The sequence below is a fragment of the Mustela nigripes genome, chromosome 14, assembly GCF_022355385.1.
Source record: "Mustela nigripes isolate SB6536 chromosome 14, MUSNIG.SB6536, whole genome shotgun sequence".
NCBI classification, from domain to species: domain Eukaryota; kingdom Metazoa; phylum Chordata; class Mammalia; order Carnivora; family Mustelidae; genus Mustela; species Mustela nigripes.
Window position 1 is genome coordinate 80347286 of NC_081570.1, and position 14778 is coordinate 80362063.

General features: G+C 33.8%; 1 protein-coding gene across 1 annotated transcript in view; it reads left to right on the forward strand.

Annotated features, from left to right (window-relative positions):
• The window catches only part of ABCD3 (ATP binding cassette subfamily D member 3), a 75751-nt gene that overhangs the window by 32251 nt on the left and 28722 nt on the right, over window positions 1–14778 (forward strand). Inside the window, exons 3-7 of the mRNA XM_059375453.1 lie at window positions 141–239; window positions 3955–4043; window positions 10818–10887; window positions 12192–12289; window positions 12646–12769. Coding sequence (XP_059231436.1) covers window positions 141–239; window positions 3955–4043; window positions 10818–10887; window positions 12192–12289; window positions 12646–12769 — 480 coding nt within the window. The remainder of the gene's footprint in view (window positions 1–140; window positions 240–3954; window positions 4044–10817; window positions 10888–12191; window positions 12290–12645; window positions 12770–14778) is intronic.

Consider the following 14778-nt stretch of genomic DNA (forward strand, 5'->3'; position numbering starts at 1 on the left):
AAGCATATTTGAAGAGCAGTGCAAGTTAGCACTCTCTAAACGCAATATCCATTTTGATAGTTGTTATTATTGACTTAGGTGAAATGTGGTTCTTTAATATTTCTTGTTATAAATATCTTAATTTTTTTGTTTTAATGTAGAAAGAGGGGAAAAAAGAGCGAGCTGTGGTGGACAAGGTGTTTTTTTTAAGACTCACACGGATTCTGAAAATCATGGTTCCTAGAACATTTTGTAAGGAGGTAAGTCTTGAATTATAATGTTAAGTGTCTAACTTTTAAGCTCACGTGAGATCAGAACAATAAAATTAGAAAGCTTTTGTTATACTACAGATCAGATGTTTTTTTGTGTAGGTAATAAAGACTACTAAATTTTTTTCTTTAAATTGTCTATTATCCTTGCAAGTACCCTTGTTGTTTGGTGCCAGATTTCAAATAGTTTCTTTCCTCTTGTTTATGAAATAGGATTTCATTATATTTTATTTGAAATATTAGACTACTTCAGTGCAGCTACTCTAAATGGTGTTGTTTTATTATAACTAAGTTCTATTAATAAAAACAAGATTAAATTTAGAAAGACAAACCTTTTTATTACATTGAGATCTTCATAAGTCACATTGATATGGAATATGTTTGAAGGTTGTTCTTTCATATTTGATTAAATATGTTTTGAGATACCCAGAATGATATATGAATTCTTCCAGTATTTTCAGGAGGTGAGCTGGTTTTAGGAATAAAGTTTTTATATCGTTTCCTTTGCCCTTTTACCAAGATTATCTTTATCATTATCTGAGGAGTACTTTTAATGATTAAAAAATAAGATAATGCTGTGTTCTCCATCTTTAATCACCTTTTGTAGAACCAGAAATATCATCACCTTTGTCTCTTTACTCCCCATACTTCATCCTTTCAGCCACTGGTATTGGGTCATTTTTCGTTCTAAACATTCTTAACATGGATATTGTAGTGTTTGTTGTTCTCACTTCAAAGAAGCTTCCCTTTTTAACTTCTCTGCCAAATTTATTTTCTTGAAATGTAATGTTTTCCATTGTTCCAATTTTAAAAACCATTGGACTTACAATCTATTAATAGCAACAAAAAGATAAGATATTCCCAAAGTACTAGAATCCTCAAAGAGAACCCATATCTCCCTATCACACTGGACTTGCTCTCTTTCTCCCTCATTTCTGCATCATGGCTTGTATATTCCACCCTTACCAGCCTCTAAAACATAATTTAATAACTTTTTTTCCCCTAATAAGATAGAGATAATACATTTTCCTTGAAGAAAAGTTAGAAAATGCAGCTAGATTTCTTTTTCCTTCTTGGTACCTCTTAACCTCTCACTCAGAATTCTATCAGTATTTCAGTGTCCAGAATATATTTTAATAAAAATGAAATCACACCAAGACTTTTTAAATCTGCTCCCTTCTTTATTTTTAAATATTTTCTCTTTGTGTTTCTCTTGAATTAGTCTCGCTTTCCATTCCTACTGTTCTCACTATAGTTTTCTTACCTGGATTATCATCATCTCTTAATTGGTCCTTTTGCCTCTTCTTGTTTTCATAATAGTCTTTTTTCTAAAACCCTAATAAAAGCATTTGTCTTCTTTTTTTCTTGTAGGGTAAATCACAACCTAACTTAGATCTTTCTTTCACTATCATCTGCTTAGAAGAGTTTGCAATTTTGTCGTCAGACTCTGTACTCTTATGCTTTCATGACCTCATGTCTGTGACATCTGTCCCCTCCCGCCAACAAAAACAGATACTTATTAAAAAAATAGCTTGATGCTCATTAACTTCTTTAAGTTTTCTCTTTCTACAACCCACCTGATTGAAGAATTCCTGTTTAAAATATGATCTTCTCTGGAAAGATTTACATATTCCCCTCTTAATTCATTAAGAGTTCAGTGCTCATTTGACTTTTTAGCAGGGGTTTGCTGAGTGTAAAATGAATATGAGATATTGCATAGATCTCTGGGAGTTAGTAAGGGAGATACCAGGGCCTAACTTATCCAACCTCCAGCTTTCTCTAGGCCCAGCCATGCTGCAGAGTCATTTTACACATGATCTTTGAGAATTATAAAAATCCAAGTTTAACCTCAGTTCACTAGGGGTTTCACTTAGAAATAAACTCTCATAGAAATGACAGAAAATTGGAAGTAGGGATAGAGAGACTAACCAATTTAGGAAATAAAGAAATGATAATGTTGCATACGAATAAATGGAAGTTCATACATATCATGAGGTGAGGGGCTGCCTAAATCAGTGCAGTTCTTTGGTTTCTGACATATTCCACAAACCCATTCATCATGGAAATAGTAGTAATTCTAAGGCCATCCTTTGTAGAAAGGCATTTCAGGATTGTCAGTAATCAAAGTTTGCCAGATTTTGCTAAAACAAGTAAAGTTGGTACTTATTTTAAGGAAAAATTAAACTGAGAGCAGAAAATCAAGGCAAAATAAACAATCTTTGTCTGGTGTTAGCTTTATATGTCAAATGATTAATTTAGGATTGAGACTGTATTTAAGGTCTGAATTAAAAGTTAGTATTACAGTTAAAATGACATCTACAGATACTGTTTATTACAATTAAGAGGTTCTTCTGTTGCCAGTTGAATACCTAACTTTCAAACAGGGACTAGATTAGGAAGATGGGATCTTTGTTTTCTGGCTGACTTGGGGGTAGCACCTATCATTGCTCAGTCACAGAAGCTTTCTTTGACATTATCTTTTCTTGTGGCTTCATTATTCTGTGTTTATGACTCCCTGCCTCGACTACACCTACAGCACTATACTTCTAGTATCTTCATCTTTTTTAACAAAAATATTTGTTTTGCAAAAATTACACAAGTAATAGTTGCAGTTGCCATGCAGCACCATCATTTTAAGTATATTATCCAACAAATGTCCCTGCTGCTACATGCCCTCTTCCCTGACTTTAGCTTGTATCTTAAGGTCATTATTCTTCCAATTTAGAAGATTTGAATAGGGTCAGCTTTGAATGCGTGTGTGTGTGTGTGTGTGTGTGTGTGTGTGTCTCTTAGAGGTTAGAGGATAGGTTCCCATCTCAGAGAGAGAGAATGGACTTCTGACTCAGCCACTCATCTTTTCCCCTTGGTAAATCCATCTTCCACAGCATTGCTTAAGTAATGTCAAAATGACACTTTTTACTATTTTGTTCTACCTAGAGGCTTGCAGTAGTTTAATATTGCTAAAGTCTGCTGGATATGCAGTACTGTTATTCATATGGTTTCAGTCTATTTCCTATTTCTCATTAAATCCTTTATCTTTTTTAACTCATAATTGTCATGCTCTCCTTGGTTTTACTTGGTCTGTTTAATATATTTCTAACATCATAATCCTCTTCTGCCACTTAGGCCTTCCTATTCTGCCACTTGTTCCACGAAGTGATGCAAATATACTTACCTACTATGCTGTTTTCTCATTTTCTGTGTATAAATTTTTATCACAACATTGAGGGCAGGGGCAGTATTAGAGATTTTTCCAACAAACTGAACCAAGTTTATTGCATTAGGCACAATTTAGCCTTCAATATTTGCTTAACTGTACATTAATAGTTACTATCATTTTTTGTTTTAGACTTCTGAGACAATCACAGTACACTGTGATTCAGGTAATTGAAGTTATACTACTACCTTCTAGTATGAAGACAAATTATTTGTAGGAAGACAAATTATTTGACCTGCCTGGGATTCACTTTTGAATTCTGGAAGAGAAAGTTAGATTAAATGATGTATAATTCTTTTTCATTTATATTATATTTTTAAATTCTTTTAAAATTATATTTAAAAATGGCCTATACGTAAAATGTCAGCCATTGTATTAAAGCTAGAATAAAGATTTGAATTTAGAAATAAAAAAATCTTTGCCAAGGTAATGTTTCTTTTAACTTTTAAAAATGCATTTATTTAATTTACTATACCTGGTTTATTTTAGACAGGTTACTTGATACTTATTGCTGTTATGCTGGTGTCTCGAACATATTGTGATGTTTGGATGATTCAAAATGGGACACTCATTGAAAGGTACTTTTCTATTCACCTTCCTCCTATATGTACAAAATACTGATTTGTCTCATATTTAACATTATCTTAAGCAAAAATTAGATTCTCAATTAGGTATTAATATTTAAGTCAAATTATGTATTTGTTCATTTACTTAACAGATGTTTATTGAGTGTCTCCCATGTGCCAGGCATCCTGCTACTCTGTGATAGGGATATACTGGGGAACAGGAGAGACTTTGTACCAAGTCCTGCAGAGCTGACAGTTTTAGAGAGTTAGGGACAAGGAAACAAATTAAAATGCAGTATAATTGCTGGAGCAAGGGTTAAAAAAATCACCAAGTAGGATGTCTAAAATTAATGAGATAATTTGGAGGAAAATATCAAAGCACTTCAGAGAATCATATTGAGAATGTTTATTAGAAGGAAAAAAACAATTTGTAGACATTTCCTTCAGTTTCTGAAAATAGTGCTTTGTACATTTTTTTTCATTATAGTCTTCGTACATATTATCATTATAATTGATAATTTTGAATTTAAAAACTTATAGTAACAGTTGGGATATTAACATTTATCTGTTAAAGATTTTATTCCCGATGATACCAATTTGAATGTTAGAGTAAAACATTTTTCTTGGAATTCTCTTTCCTGGCATGCAGTATTTTATCAGAAAATTTCTTAAAGTACTTAATCTAATAACTTTTTGAAGACACTACTTAAAATTTTTGAATGCTCCCAAATTTTGAAACAAAGTGCTTTTTTCCCCCCCTCATATTCTTGATTTGTTTCTTAGGATTTGTAGGATGAGGAAGAACGCTTTATGCACATGTTTTCTGACTCATCTCTCTTGGCAAATAGAGAAAGTTATTTGCATAGGACTAAAACCCTAACTACATGCTTCAGAACATGTGTAATTGTGCAGGCTCTTATATTTAATACAGCTCTCCCTGAAACCTGTGGCCAGTGCCCTGCCTTTTTTTTTTTTTTTCTAATTGTAGTAATATGTGAACAGCTTAAAAAGGAATTCATGAACACAGCTTAATGTCAAATAGTGTTACTGGAAACACATCACTTCTCTTCCCCATTCTTGTACTTGTAACTGCCATTCCTGGAGCCAGTTGTTTTCTTTTCTTTTTACTGTTCATCTGTACCTTTGTATTTCAGTGTAACTTGTTTATTGTCCTATTTTTCAGTTTTAGAGAGTATGCATTTATTTCCTACTTTGAAAGATGAGAATTAGCTCTTTTACATTCCTACCCATGACCATGCTCATCCTCTTAAGTTGTTTTATCGCATTTTTTGTCGTTAGAATTTATTGTTTATGTGATTTTTCCTGTTTACTGCTGAGCCACATGCTGTACTTTGGTAGTTTCTTTGATAAACAACTTTTTGTTTTTCCTGGCATTTGAAAATTGCAAGTTTTTGTTTGTGTACCTTAGTTCTTTGCCTACTTCTTACTAATTCGGCTTAAGCTTATTTGACAACACTGTAACATCTTCTCAGTATTGTAATATGGTCATACACACTAGGTGATCTTTTGATTTTTGTCTATTACCACTGCACCCTATACCTCTTGTTAGTTTCTTGTCTTCCTGCCCTAATCTGTACTGATTGCACCTTAAGCCAACTAAAGAGCAGTCCACTTTGAATTTGCTTTAATTATGATCTTGGGAGTTTCTTTTTTTCTTTTCTTTTCTTTTTTTTTTAAGATTATTTACTTATTTATTTGACAGAGATCACAAGTAGGCAGAGGGGAAGGCAGAGAGAGAGTGAGAGAGAGGGAAAGCAGGCTCTCCACTGAGTAGAGAGCCCGATGTGGGGCTCGATCTCAGGACCCTGAGATCATGACCTGAGCCTGAAGGCAGAGGTTTAACCCACTGAGCCACCCAGGCACCCCATCTTGGGAATTTCTTGTATCTTTCTCTTGTGCATTAAATAACCTGTTTTCTGAAACCTCTGTCTTACTTTTTCTTATCATTTTGGCATGCACATTGTTTTTCTGAGAAAGGGCACAATAGAAGTAAATTTTTGAGACCTGAACCCTTATATTTGATTGATAGTTTAGCTATATTTATACAATCCAACTTGGAAACCATTTTTTGTTTGAATTTTGAAAGCATCACTCTGTTGTCTTCTGTAGAGCTCAGCAGTTCTCAGCCTTGGTTGCAGGATGATTAGAATCATCTGGGGAATTTTGAGAACCATTAATACCTGGGCCCACCCCCTAGAGATCCTGATTCAATTAGTCATTAGTTTTTGAGATATCCCAGGTGATTCTAATGTGTAGCCATGGTTAAACACTGCTAGTCTAGTTGCTGCATTGGGTATGGAGGTCCACTTCTGTGCTGCTTGCCCTTCCTTAATGGTGGGTCTCTTTTTAGAGCCCTGTGGAAGCTTTTATGATCGTTTGTTGTTGTTTTGGTGTATTGCTGGTGTTTAGTATTTTTACTGAATGTTGCTGTGATTTTTTTTTACTATGCTGGGCCTATGTGGGCCCTTTTCAATTGAAAAACTCATTCTGCATTCTGAGAAGTTTTCTTGTGCTTTTAAAAAATTCTTCCTCTCTTTTTTTTCTTTATTTTTTTCTGGAATCTTTATTACTTGAGTGTTAGAACTCAAGATATAAGATAATCAGATGATTATCTTATAATTTTCCTACTGTTTCATCTCTGACATTTTATTTTCTAGGAAATTTCTTTTTACTTTATCATCCAGTGAATGTATATTGTCATCATTTTATTTCTAAGAGTTATCTTTTTATATAGATGTTCATTTTTAGAGCAGTCATTCTTGCAAGTGTGTGCTTTTTTTTTTTTTTTAAGCTTCCTGCATTGTTTGTGTTTTTTCTTGTTTTTTTGTTCTCATTTTTTTGGTTCATTTTAGAGGCTTTCCTTAAGTCTGTCACTCTTTCCCTGTCTATTCGTCTTTAAAAGTGAAGGGGTGGGGGTGCCTGGATGGCTTAGTGGGTTAAACCTCTCCCTTCGGCTCAGGTCATGGTCTCAGGGTCTGGGGATTGAACCCTCCATTGGGCTCTCTGCTTGGCAGAGAGCTGACTTCCCCCTCTCTCTCTGCCTGCCTCTCTGCCTATTTGTGATCTCTCTCTGTGTCAAATAAAATAAATAAAATCTTTTAAAAAATTATAAAAATGAAGGGCTAAAAACTTGCTAGAAGCCAACTTGAGGACTTACTGATTGTTGGTCTTCCTGAATGGTGTTTGACGAGAGTCTGGTCATTTTTGTGTATGTGCCCTAGTGCGGAATCCTCTTAGAAATTCCAAGAAATTTGTTATAAACATAATAGAAGTGTTTATTGGTTGCTGCTAGCATATCAGCTTTGGAAGATCAATTTTACTGCTAAGTTCTGCTTATATAAGCTGTGTGCATAAATAATTTGAGTCCTTTGTATACGGTAGAGAAGACATGTATGTCCTTTTATATGATTATAAAATTTTATATTTTTTCCTTTGATAACTTTATTATCTAAGTACCCTATCTATTAATAAAGATATGGGATCCCCCAACAATACAAAATATAAATGTATTATATATATAATATATATAATGTATTTATACAAAATATATTTTGTTAATAACAAAAATATGCAGTTTATATCTACTATAATCATCATCATATTAGCTATCTGTGTAGAAAGTCACATATTGCATATAAAGAACCTTCTACAACCTTGGTATAGTGTAGAAGAGTGGTTTATTTTTTAAACTTTACTTTTCACATTTTATGATTTCATGTTTTTATAATCCAAAAGAATAATACTTACTCTTCTAAACTAGGCATTTCCAACTTTAATTGAATAGATGCTGATTTTAATTTTCTCATAGTCTTAAATGCCCTGAAGAAAATGCACTGCCGAGAGTAGCATGAGCGAACCTATAATTTTACTAGAGTAATCAATTTGTTGAGTACCCAGGTTTTTTTTTGTTTTGTTTTGTTTTGTTTTGTTTAAGATTTTATTTATGTATTTGGCAGAGAGAGAGAGATCACAAGTAGGCAGAGAGAGAGGGGGAAGCAGGCTCCCCGCCGAGCAGAGAGTCTGATGAAGGGCTTGATCCCAGGACCCTGAGATCATGACCTGAGCGGAAAGCAGAGGCTTTAACCCACTGAGCCACCCAGGCACCCCATTGGGTACCCAGTTTTAAAATTTAGATATGACATAAAGAAAAAATGAAAAAAAAAAGTAGAGTTTCTAAAAAACATTATTTTGATATTACTAAACTTACAGAAAAGTGCAGAAACAGTAAAAAACTTCCATATACTCTTTTTTTTAGGAAAGTTTTTTTTAAAGAAATTTTTTTTTAAAATATTTTATTTATTTGATAGAGGCAGAGAGAGATCAAGCATGAGCAGTGGGGAAGGACGAGGAAGAAGCAGACTCTCCACTAAACAGGGAGCCTGATGTGGGGCTTGATCCCAGGACCCTGGGATCACGACCTGAGCCAAAGGCAGATGCTTAAACTGCTGAGACACCCTGATGCCCCACTTTCATATATTCTTAACCCATATTCATCAATTGTGAAGCAATCATTTTAACGTAATTTGTTAACTTTCTCCTTCATAAGTATTTTTGAGCTTCTGTGTATGAGATCTTTGATACTTAGTTAAATTTAACATTTTTAAACATTGTGAATTCATAATTTGGAACAGTTTTATTTGAAAAACAACACATTGCTCTAACTTGCTACTAAAGCTACATTATAAATTGGTTGTGCTTTTTTCCTTTCTGCTTTTTCCAAAGAGGTTTAGATTCATCTATTTCTGCTTAAAAAAAAAAAAAAAAAGTGAAAGAAACACATTCTGGTCTTTAATGTACATTTTAATATCCTTTACATCTTTTTGGCTTATTTGTTAGTGGTGGCTAAAGACTTTGGAATATGGGCAAATTTTAATGGGACAGACTTCTTTCTTCAAGGTAGACACTGGAAATTTCCATGATGTGGAGGAGAATCCTTCCTACCTGTTGCTGTTATAATGTACTTATAAAGATATATTTTATTTACAGCCTTTTGCCAACAAGCATTTTAAAATCACGAAATCATCTTTTATAAAGATCCTTATGTGTTTTAGAAGTAATATGATATAAACTGTAAAATTACTCTTTATTATTATTTTTCTTTTGCAGCGGAATAGTAAGCAGAAATAAGACTTTATTCAAGAAACCATTTTTTAAATTTATAGCTGCCACTCCAATGGTAAACTGTTGCTGAATGATAGCATGTGCTTCACCAAGCTTTATAATCTTTGTGTGTTTCACAGCTTGGGCAGCACTAAAAGCACTTTGGTTTTATGTGAAGTTTAGTTCAAACAAGTTTAATCTAAACCTCTAAACTTTTTGTACTGTCTTAAGTGCTCTTGTTTTTAATATTCTGATTACTAGAAAAAACATTTTTATGTGGTTCAGTTTTAGGTATTTTCTAGCTCAACTTAAACTTTAAAAACAATTGTTTAGCAGTTCTATCAAAATTGGACTACAGATTTTTCTATCCGTCTGAAGTAGCATTTCCCAGAGTATGTTCCAAGGAATGCCAGCCATGACAGAGGAAATGATACCTGCTATAAAGCCCTTTCAGAGAGTTTGAATGCACAAGTTTTATATTATGTTAAGGTCTTTGAGGTCTTTGAAAAAGACATTTGTTAGTTTTGTTTAACCCAGGTTTTCTCAAACTTACTTGACCATGCATCTTTTTTTGCTCTAAAACACCAGCTAACATTACTTGGCATTATTCCCCTACTCCCTCATAAAAATCAGATTATTTCTGTATCATATACCATATCTTTTTTTCTATGTGGAGCTAGGTTTAAATCATTTAGCACAATACTTTTCAAAATATATTTTACTGACACTCATTGAAAAAAGAGTGTATGATCAAATAAGTTATCTCTTTTTAAAGATCATAGATGCATGGTACTCAGAGATCCTTTACTTATATGACATAATGGTTTTCAAAAAGTAGTAGAATTCTTAACTTTAAATAAGTTCTTAATGGATATTTTTAGAACAGGTAAATATGTAAAATACATTAAAAAGGTGAAAGAGGAGTTGGTCTAGTTGAAGTGTGTTAACAGATCTGAAGCAGCTAGAGAACCATTCAGAGGCTCTGGTGAACCCCACTAGTCTACTCTCTGATCAGTGATTAGTTCTAGTGTCAGCAGATAAGGCTCCATGGGTCTAATCCCACTGCCATCTGTTTGGGAAAATGTTTTTAGGATGCAGCTAGTCTCATTCTTGGCTGTTTTTCCTCTGCCATAGCAGAACACAGTAATTGGAACAGAGCTCTTCTGGCCCACAGGAGCTTAAAATATTTACTCTTGATCTTTTACTGTGAGAGTTTGCTGATCTGTCATTGGGCTATCTCTGCCATTAGTTCATACAAATGAGAATCAGGGTATTAAAATATTCGAAAACAAATACTAGTTTATTTCATCCATAATAACCCATTTCTGGCTCTATAAAGTTGTTAGTTGTTTTGCCATCTAAATCCCTTTTGTGACAGCATGAGTCTTTCTTTAAATTACCATTTTTTATGAAGGAAAAGAACTAAGGAAATCATTGTTATTTAATTTTGCCATTCATAGAGTGATGTTCAAGAAGCCTGTTTCAAATGTCAGATTTCAAAAGCTGGAAACCCGTTTCTGCAAGATGTTTTTTGGCATCTTTTTTTCTTACTGAATCTTTTGAGTCAATAAAAACTTCCAAGAGTAATTTTAGAGCTTTACAGCTTTTCTTAGAGTTCGATATTGCTTCTTTTGCAACTAATGCATTGCATGTGGTGGTTTGCAGTGGTATCATTGGTCGTAGCAGGAAAGATTTCAAGAGATACTTATTCAACTTCATCGCTGCCATGCCTCTCGTAAGTGTAATTCTTTAAAAAAATCTTTACATAGGGAAAAACTTGGATCTACCTGGAATCTTCAGAGATTTTTGCTTAAGTTTACTTTAAAGATTTATGGTACTAAATTCCTATCTCAAGTTTGGTTTTATAACTTAGAGCAGAATTTTGCAATGTAAACCTTTTTACTAGATAGTAAAAAGGGACTGAAGTTGGGTTTAGTTTCATTGTATACATATGTGGATGTATCCATATGTGTTGTTTTGTTCTAACCTTTAGGCCAGGATTTCTGTGATGTTTAGTAGCATCCCACTTGATGGCAGTAGTGCCCCTCCCCCCAGTTTTGACAACCCCAAATGTCTCGAGGATATTGGCAAATGTCCTGAGGAGGGTAGGTGTGGTGGCAAAATCACCCTGAATGGGAACCATTGCTTTAGGCCCTAAACTATTGGAGTAACTTGAACCACTGATGTCATTTAAGTGAAATTAGAATTTAGTATCTGAATTTATTAAAAATAAAGGTCAGTGTTTGGTTTAAATCATAAGTGATATTCTCAGCTTGGTTCTTTCTTTTATTGCTACTACAAGAATTTTATTATTATAAATATGAGAGTGAAAAACTTGATTTTAAACTCCAGCTAATTAGAGAATATGTCAGAAATTTAATAAAGCATGAGGATACATGTGCACGGTTTTTAGACTTTAGAAAAAGTTGAGATAAAAATTGTAGATGTCATTAAGAGATGGAGATTGAGTGGACAACCATTGTTTTCTTGAGAAAATGTTTACGTAAATCTGAGTTTGGAACTATGGAAGACTTAATTTCAATATAATGATGGGAACAAGAAGTAAAGATGACTCTAGAAATTATGGTATTAGTTGGTATGAAATTAAAATTTTTTTTTGAAAAATGCAAATAGAATTCATTGTCTAGGATCGTAATGCTTATAGAAGGAAATAGAAGATACAAACATAAATATCAGGACTCCTTTACACTGAATCCAAAGGGGACAGATTTGGCTTTTATTTGTTGACAAAAGAAGTATCAAGATGCTTCTCGTAATTAATGTTATTAACATATTAAAAAATTGAGTTTCAAGTAGAGTTTTAATATATCAGCATAATAGAGCCAATTGCATTTGCTTTGGGATGTTCTCTTTGTATCTTTGTACACTCTGAGTAAAACAGAAGCAAATCATTATCAATTTGGACAATCAGTTATAAAAGTCATAGGATTTGGGGACAGAGCCAATGCTAGAGCAATAAATAATAATTTTGTGAATGGAAATATAGCAAAGCCAGTAATATGTGTTTGTTTGTTTCAGATCTCTGTAGTTAACAACTTCTTGAAGTTTGGGTTAAATGAGCTCAAACTATGCTTCCGAGTAAGACTAACTAAATACCTCTATGAGGAGTATCTCCAGTAAGTGATAACCTATTTTTATATTAAACATACTTGAACTGAATAGAAATGTTGATGATATTGAGATCTAGAAGTTTTTCTCTTATATTGGATATGTTTTCAAGGAAATTTTCTTAGACCCAGAAGCACATAGGCAAAGACCTCAGCAGTTTAGATTTTAATCCTAGCTCTTCGGTTAATTTGCAAGTCATCCTTCTCTGGTCTTGCTTCCTTATCTTTAAAGTAAGGACAATCTTTACGGCCTCTTCCAGCTCCAGACCTTTCCATTTCTATGAATTTGCCCTGTGTGCTAGAATGTGAATTTTTTTGTTTTTAAAATCCTCAGTTTTCATGTCATTTTCTTTCATCTGTTTCAGAGCTTTCACATATTATAAAATGGGAAATCTGGACAACAGAATAGCCAACCCAGACCAGCTGCTTACTCAAGATGTAGAAAAGTTTTGTAACAGTGTAGTTGATCTGTATTCAAATCTTAGTAAGGTAAGTTTCTCTATTTTCTTTTTAAAAATTATGTGTTGATTTGTTGAGTTTTGAATCTTAGCATATTTATGTAGAGTTGTTAGCATATTTATATAGAATTGTTTTGATGGACATAACAGCATAACTACTAAGTGCTTTTTTGAGAAAATTAGAGTTGTTATAATAGCTTTAACTACAGTTGTTTAATTTTCTCTATTATTTTTGTGAGGTGCTTGGGCCAACTTAGAGTGTCTTACAAAGATTTTGTATGAATTTTGTAGGCTGATTTCAGGAAAAGAACAGAAATTTGAATTTTTGTCACTTGACTTGTGGACTTGTTGTTAGAAATTGACCATCAGTTTATGTTTCTAGTTCCACATGTGTAACACTAGGCTGGACTTCTTCCTGTTCATTTCTGTGCTTCGTATCTCTAATTCTAATAGATCATTTGAGTAATGGTCAAAAATCTTCACAAGATACTAGTTGATTTCCATTTTCTAATTATTATCTCCCCCTACCCCCGCCATCCCAGAATATTGCCAGAGCTCTTGGGACAGAGGATAGGCCCTAACCAGGTTTCTTCCTGCCAGTTTCCTCAGTTCTTTTTTGTACTATCTTGTCTCACCACCCTTTACAGCTTTTGCTGTTGTCTTCTCATTAAGTCGTCGTCTTTGCCATTACCTCCTGCCTCGTCTGGGACCTGAACAGGGCACCTCCGAGATCATCTACCCAGCATTTCTTCCTCTTGTCATCTCAGAGGCCCTGTTTCCTACCACTATCCACATGGCTGCTCTTGGTCTGGGGTGAGAGCTTGTCTCAAAGTGGACCAATTATAGTATCTTTGTCCCTGGCCACAGTTGATCCAGATACCCAGTCTGAGACAAAAGAACTCTCCCCAGGGGTCTGGGTCACCCTGTAAGAAGAGGAATGCTCCTGCTTCAACCATGTGGCTGGAGGGAGGATAGGCAATTCTTAGAAAAGTGCTATTGATCTGCAAGAATTCCCCCACTCATGACAGGCCCATTAGTAGGATGCCTTTTCACTTCATGCCATACTTTTTATTCAGCTTTCCAGAAGCCTTTGCTAACTTATTCTTTACTGGAGGAATTCTGACAGCTATAAATTATTGATTAATTCATTACCACATTTTGACATTTGTTGTATATGTGTGTCTAGGGTCAGGGGAGTGTATATACAAATATTTTTGTAATTCTGTACATACTGTTTTGTATTCCTTACATCTTGACACTCTACAGCTCAGGTGTTGTCACATTGGTAATAGAGAAAAATATAATGGTAGTGGGCCCTGTACTACAGTATTTTTACTGTTTTTAATATCTCATTGTTTGAACTGTGACTTAAGTGATGAGTCATTTTTGTCAACTTTTAAATCTACTTACATTTTATAAATGTGTCTATCTTTTTGATAATTTATAAGTCAAAAAAGAACAGGTTAATCTTAATAGAAGCCAAGAAAGGGATGGCTGTAGACTTAAAGTGAAAGAATATAGGGGTTTTTTAAAAACACTTCAAAATATGTATAAACTTTTGATATGTCATTTGAGTTGTCTCCATGTGTAAGGAACAGTATATTAATGTCTTAGTTCTAGACGCTTGAGTTTTATATCAGAAAATTATAGGCTCATTTAATTATTTCAACATACGGATATTGTGATAAAGTAATAGAATTAAAGCAATGTTACAAGCAGGAAGAGCCTTTCATTTTATTGGTGTAGATCTATGGAAACCTGGAAAGCTGGTAGTAGATTTGAGGATACAGTGCCTTTTATTCATTGTCTTTACACTGCATTGAGAAATTACTAAGTTCTAATGGTTAATTATCATAGTTGAACTACCTTAATTGTTGGAAAATGGAAAATGTTTTTCCCACTTGATTATCAGTAGCCTTTGGTCGTGCTATCTCTATTTTAAGTTTCTTGAGAATAAGAACTGTTTATTTTATGTTTTTGTTGGTCTGTATGCTGTTTATAGTACATTATATATGGTGGGAACTCTGCATGTTGACAATT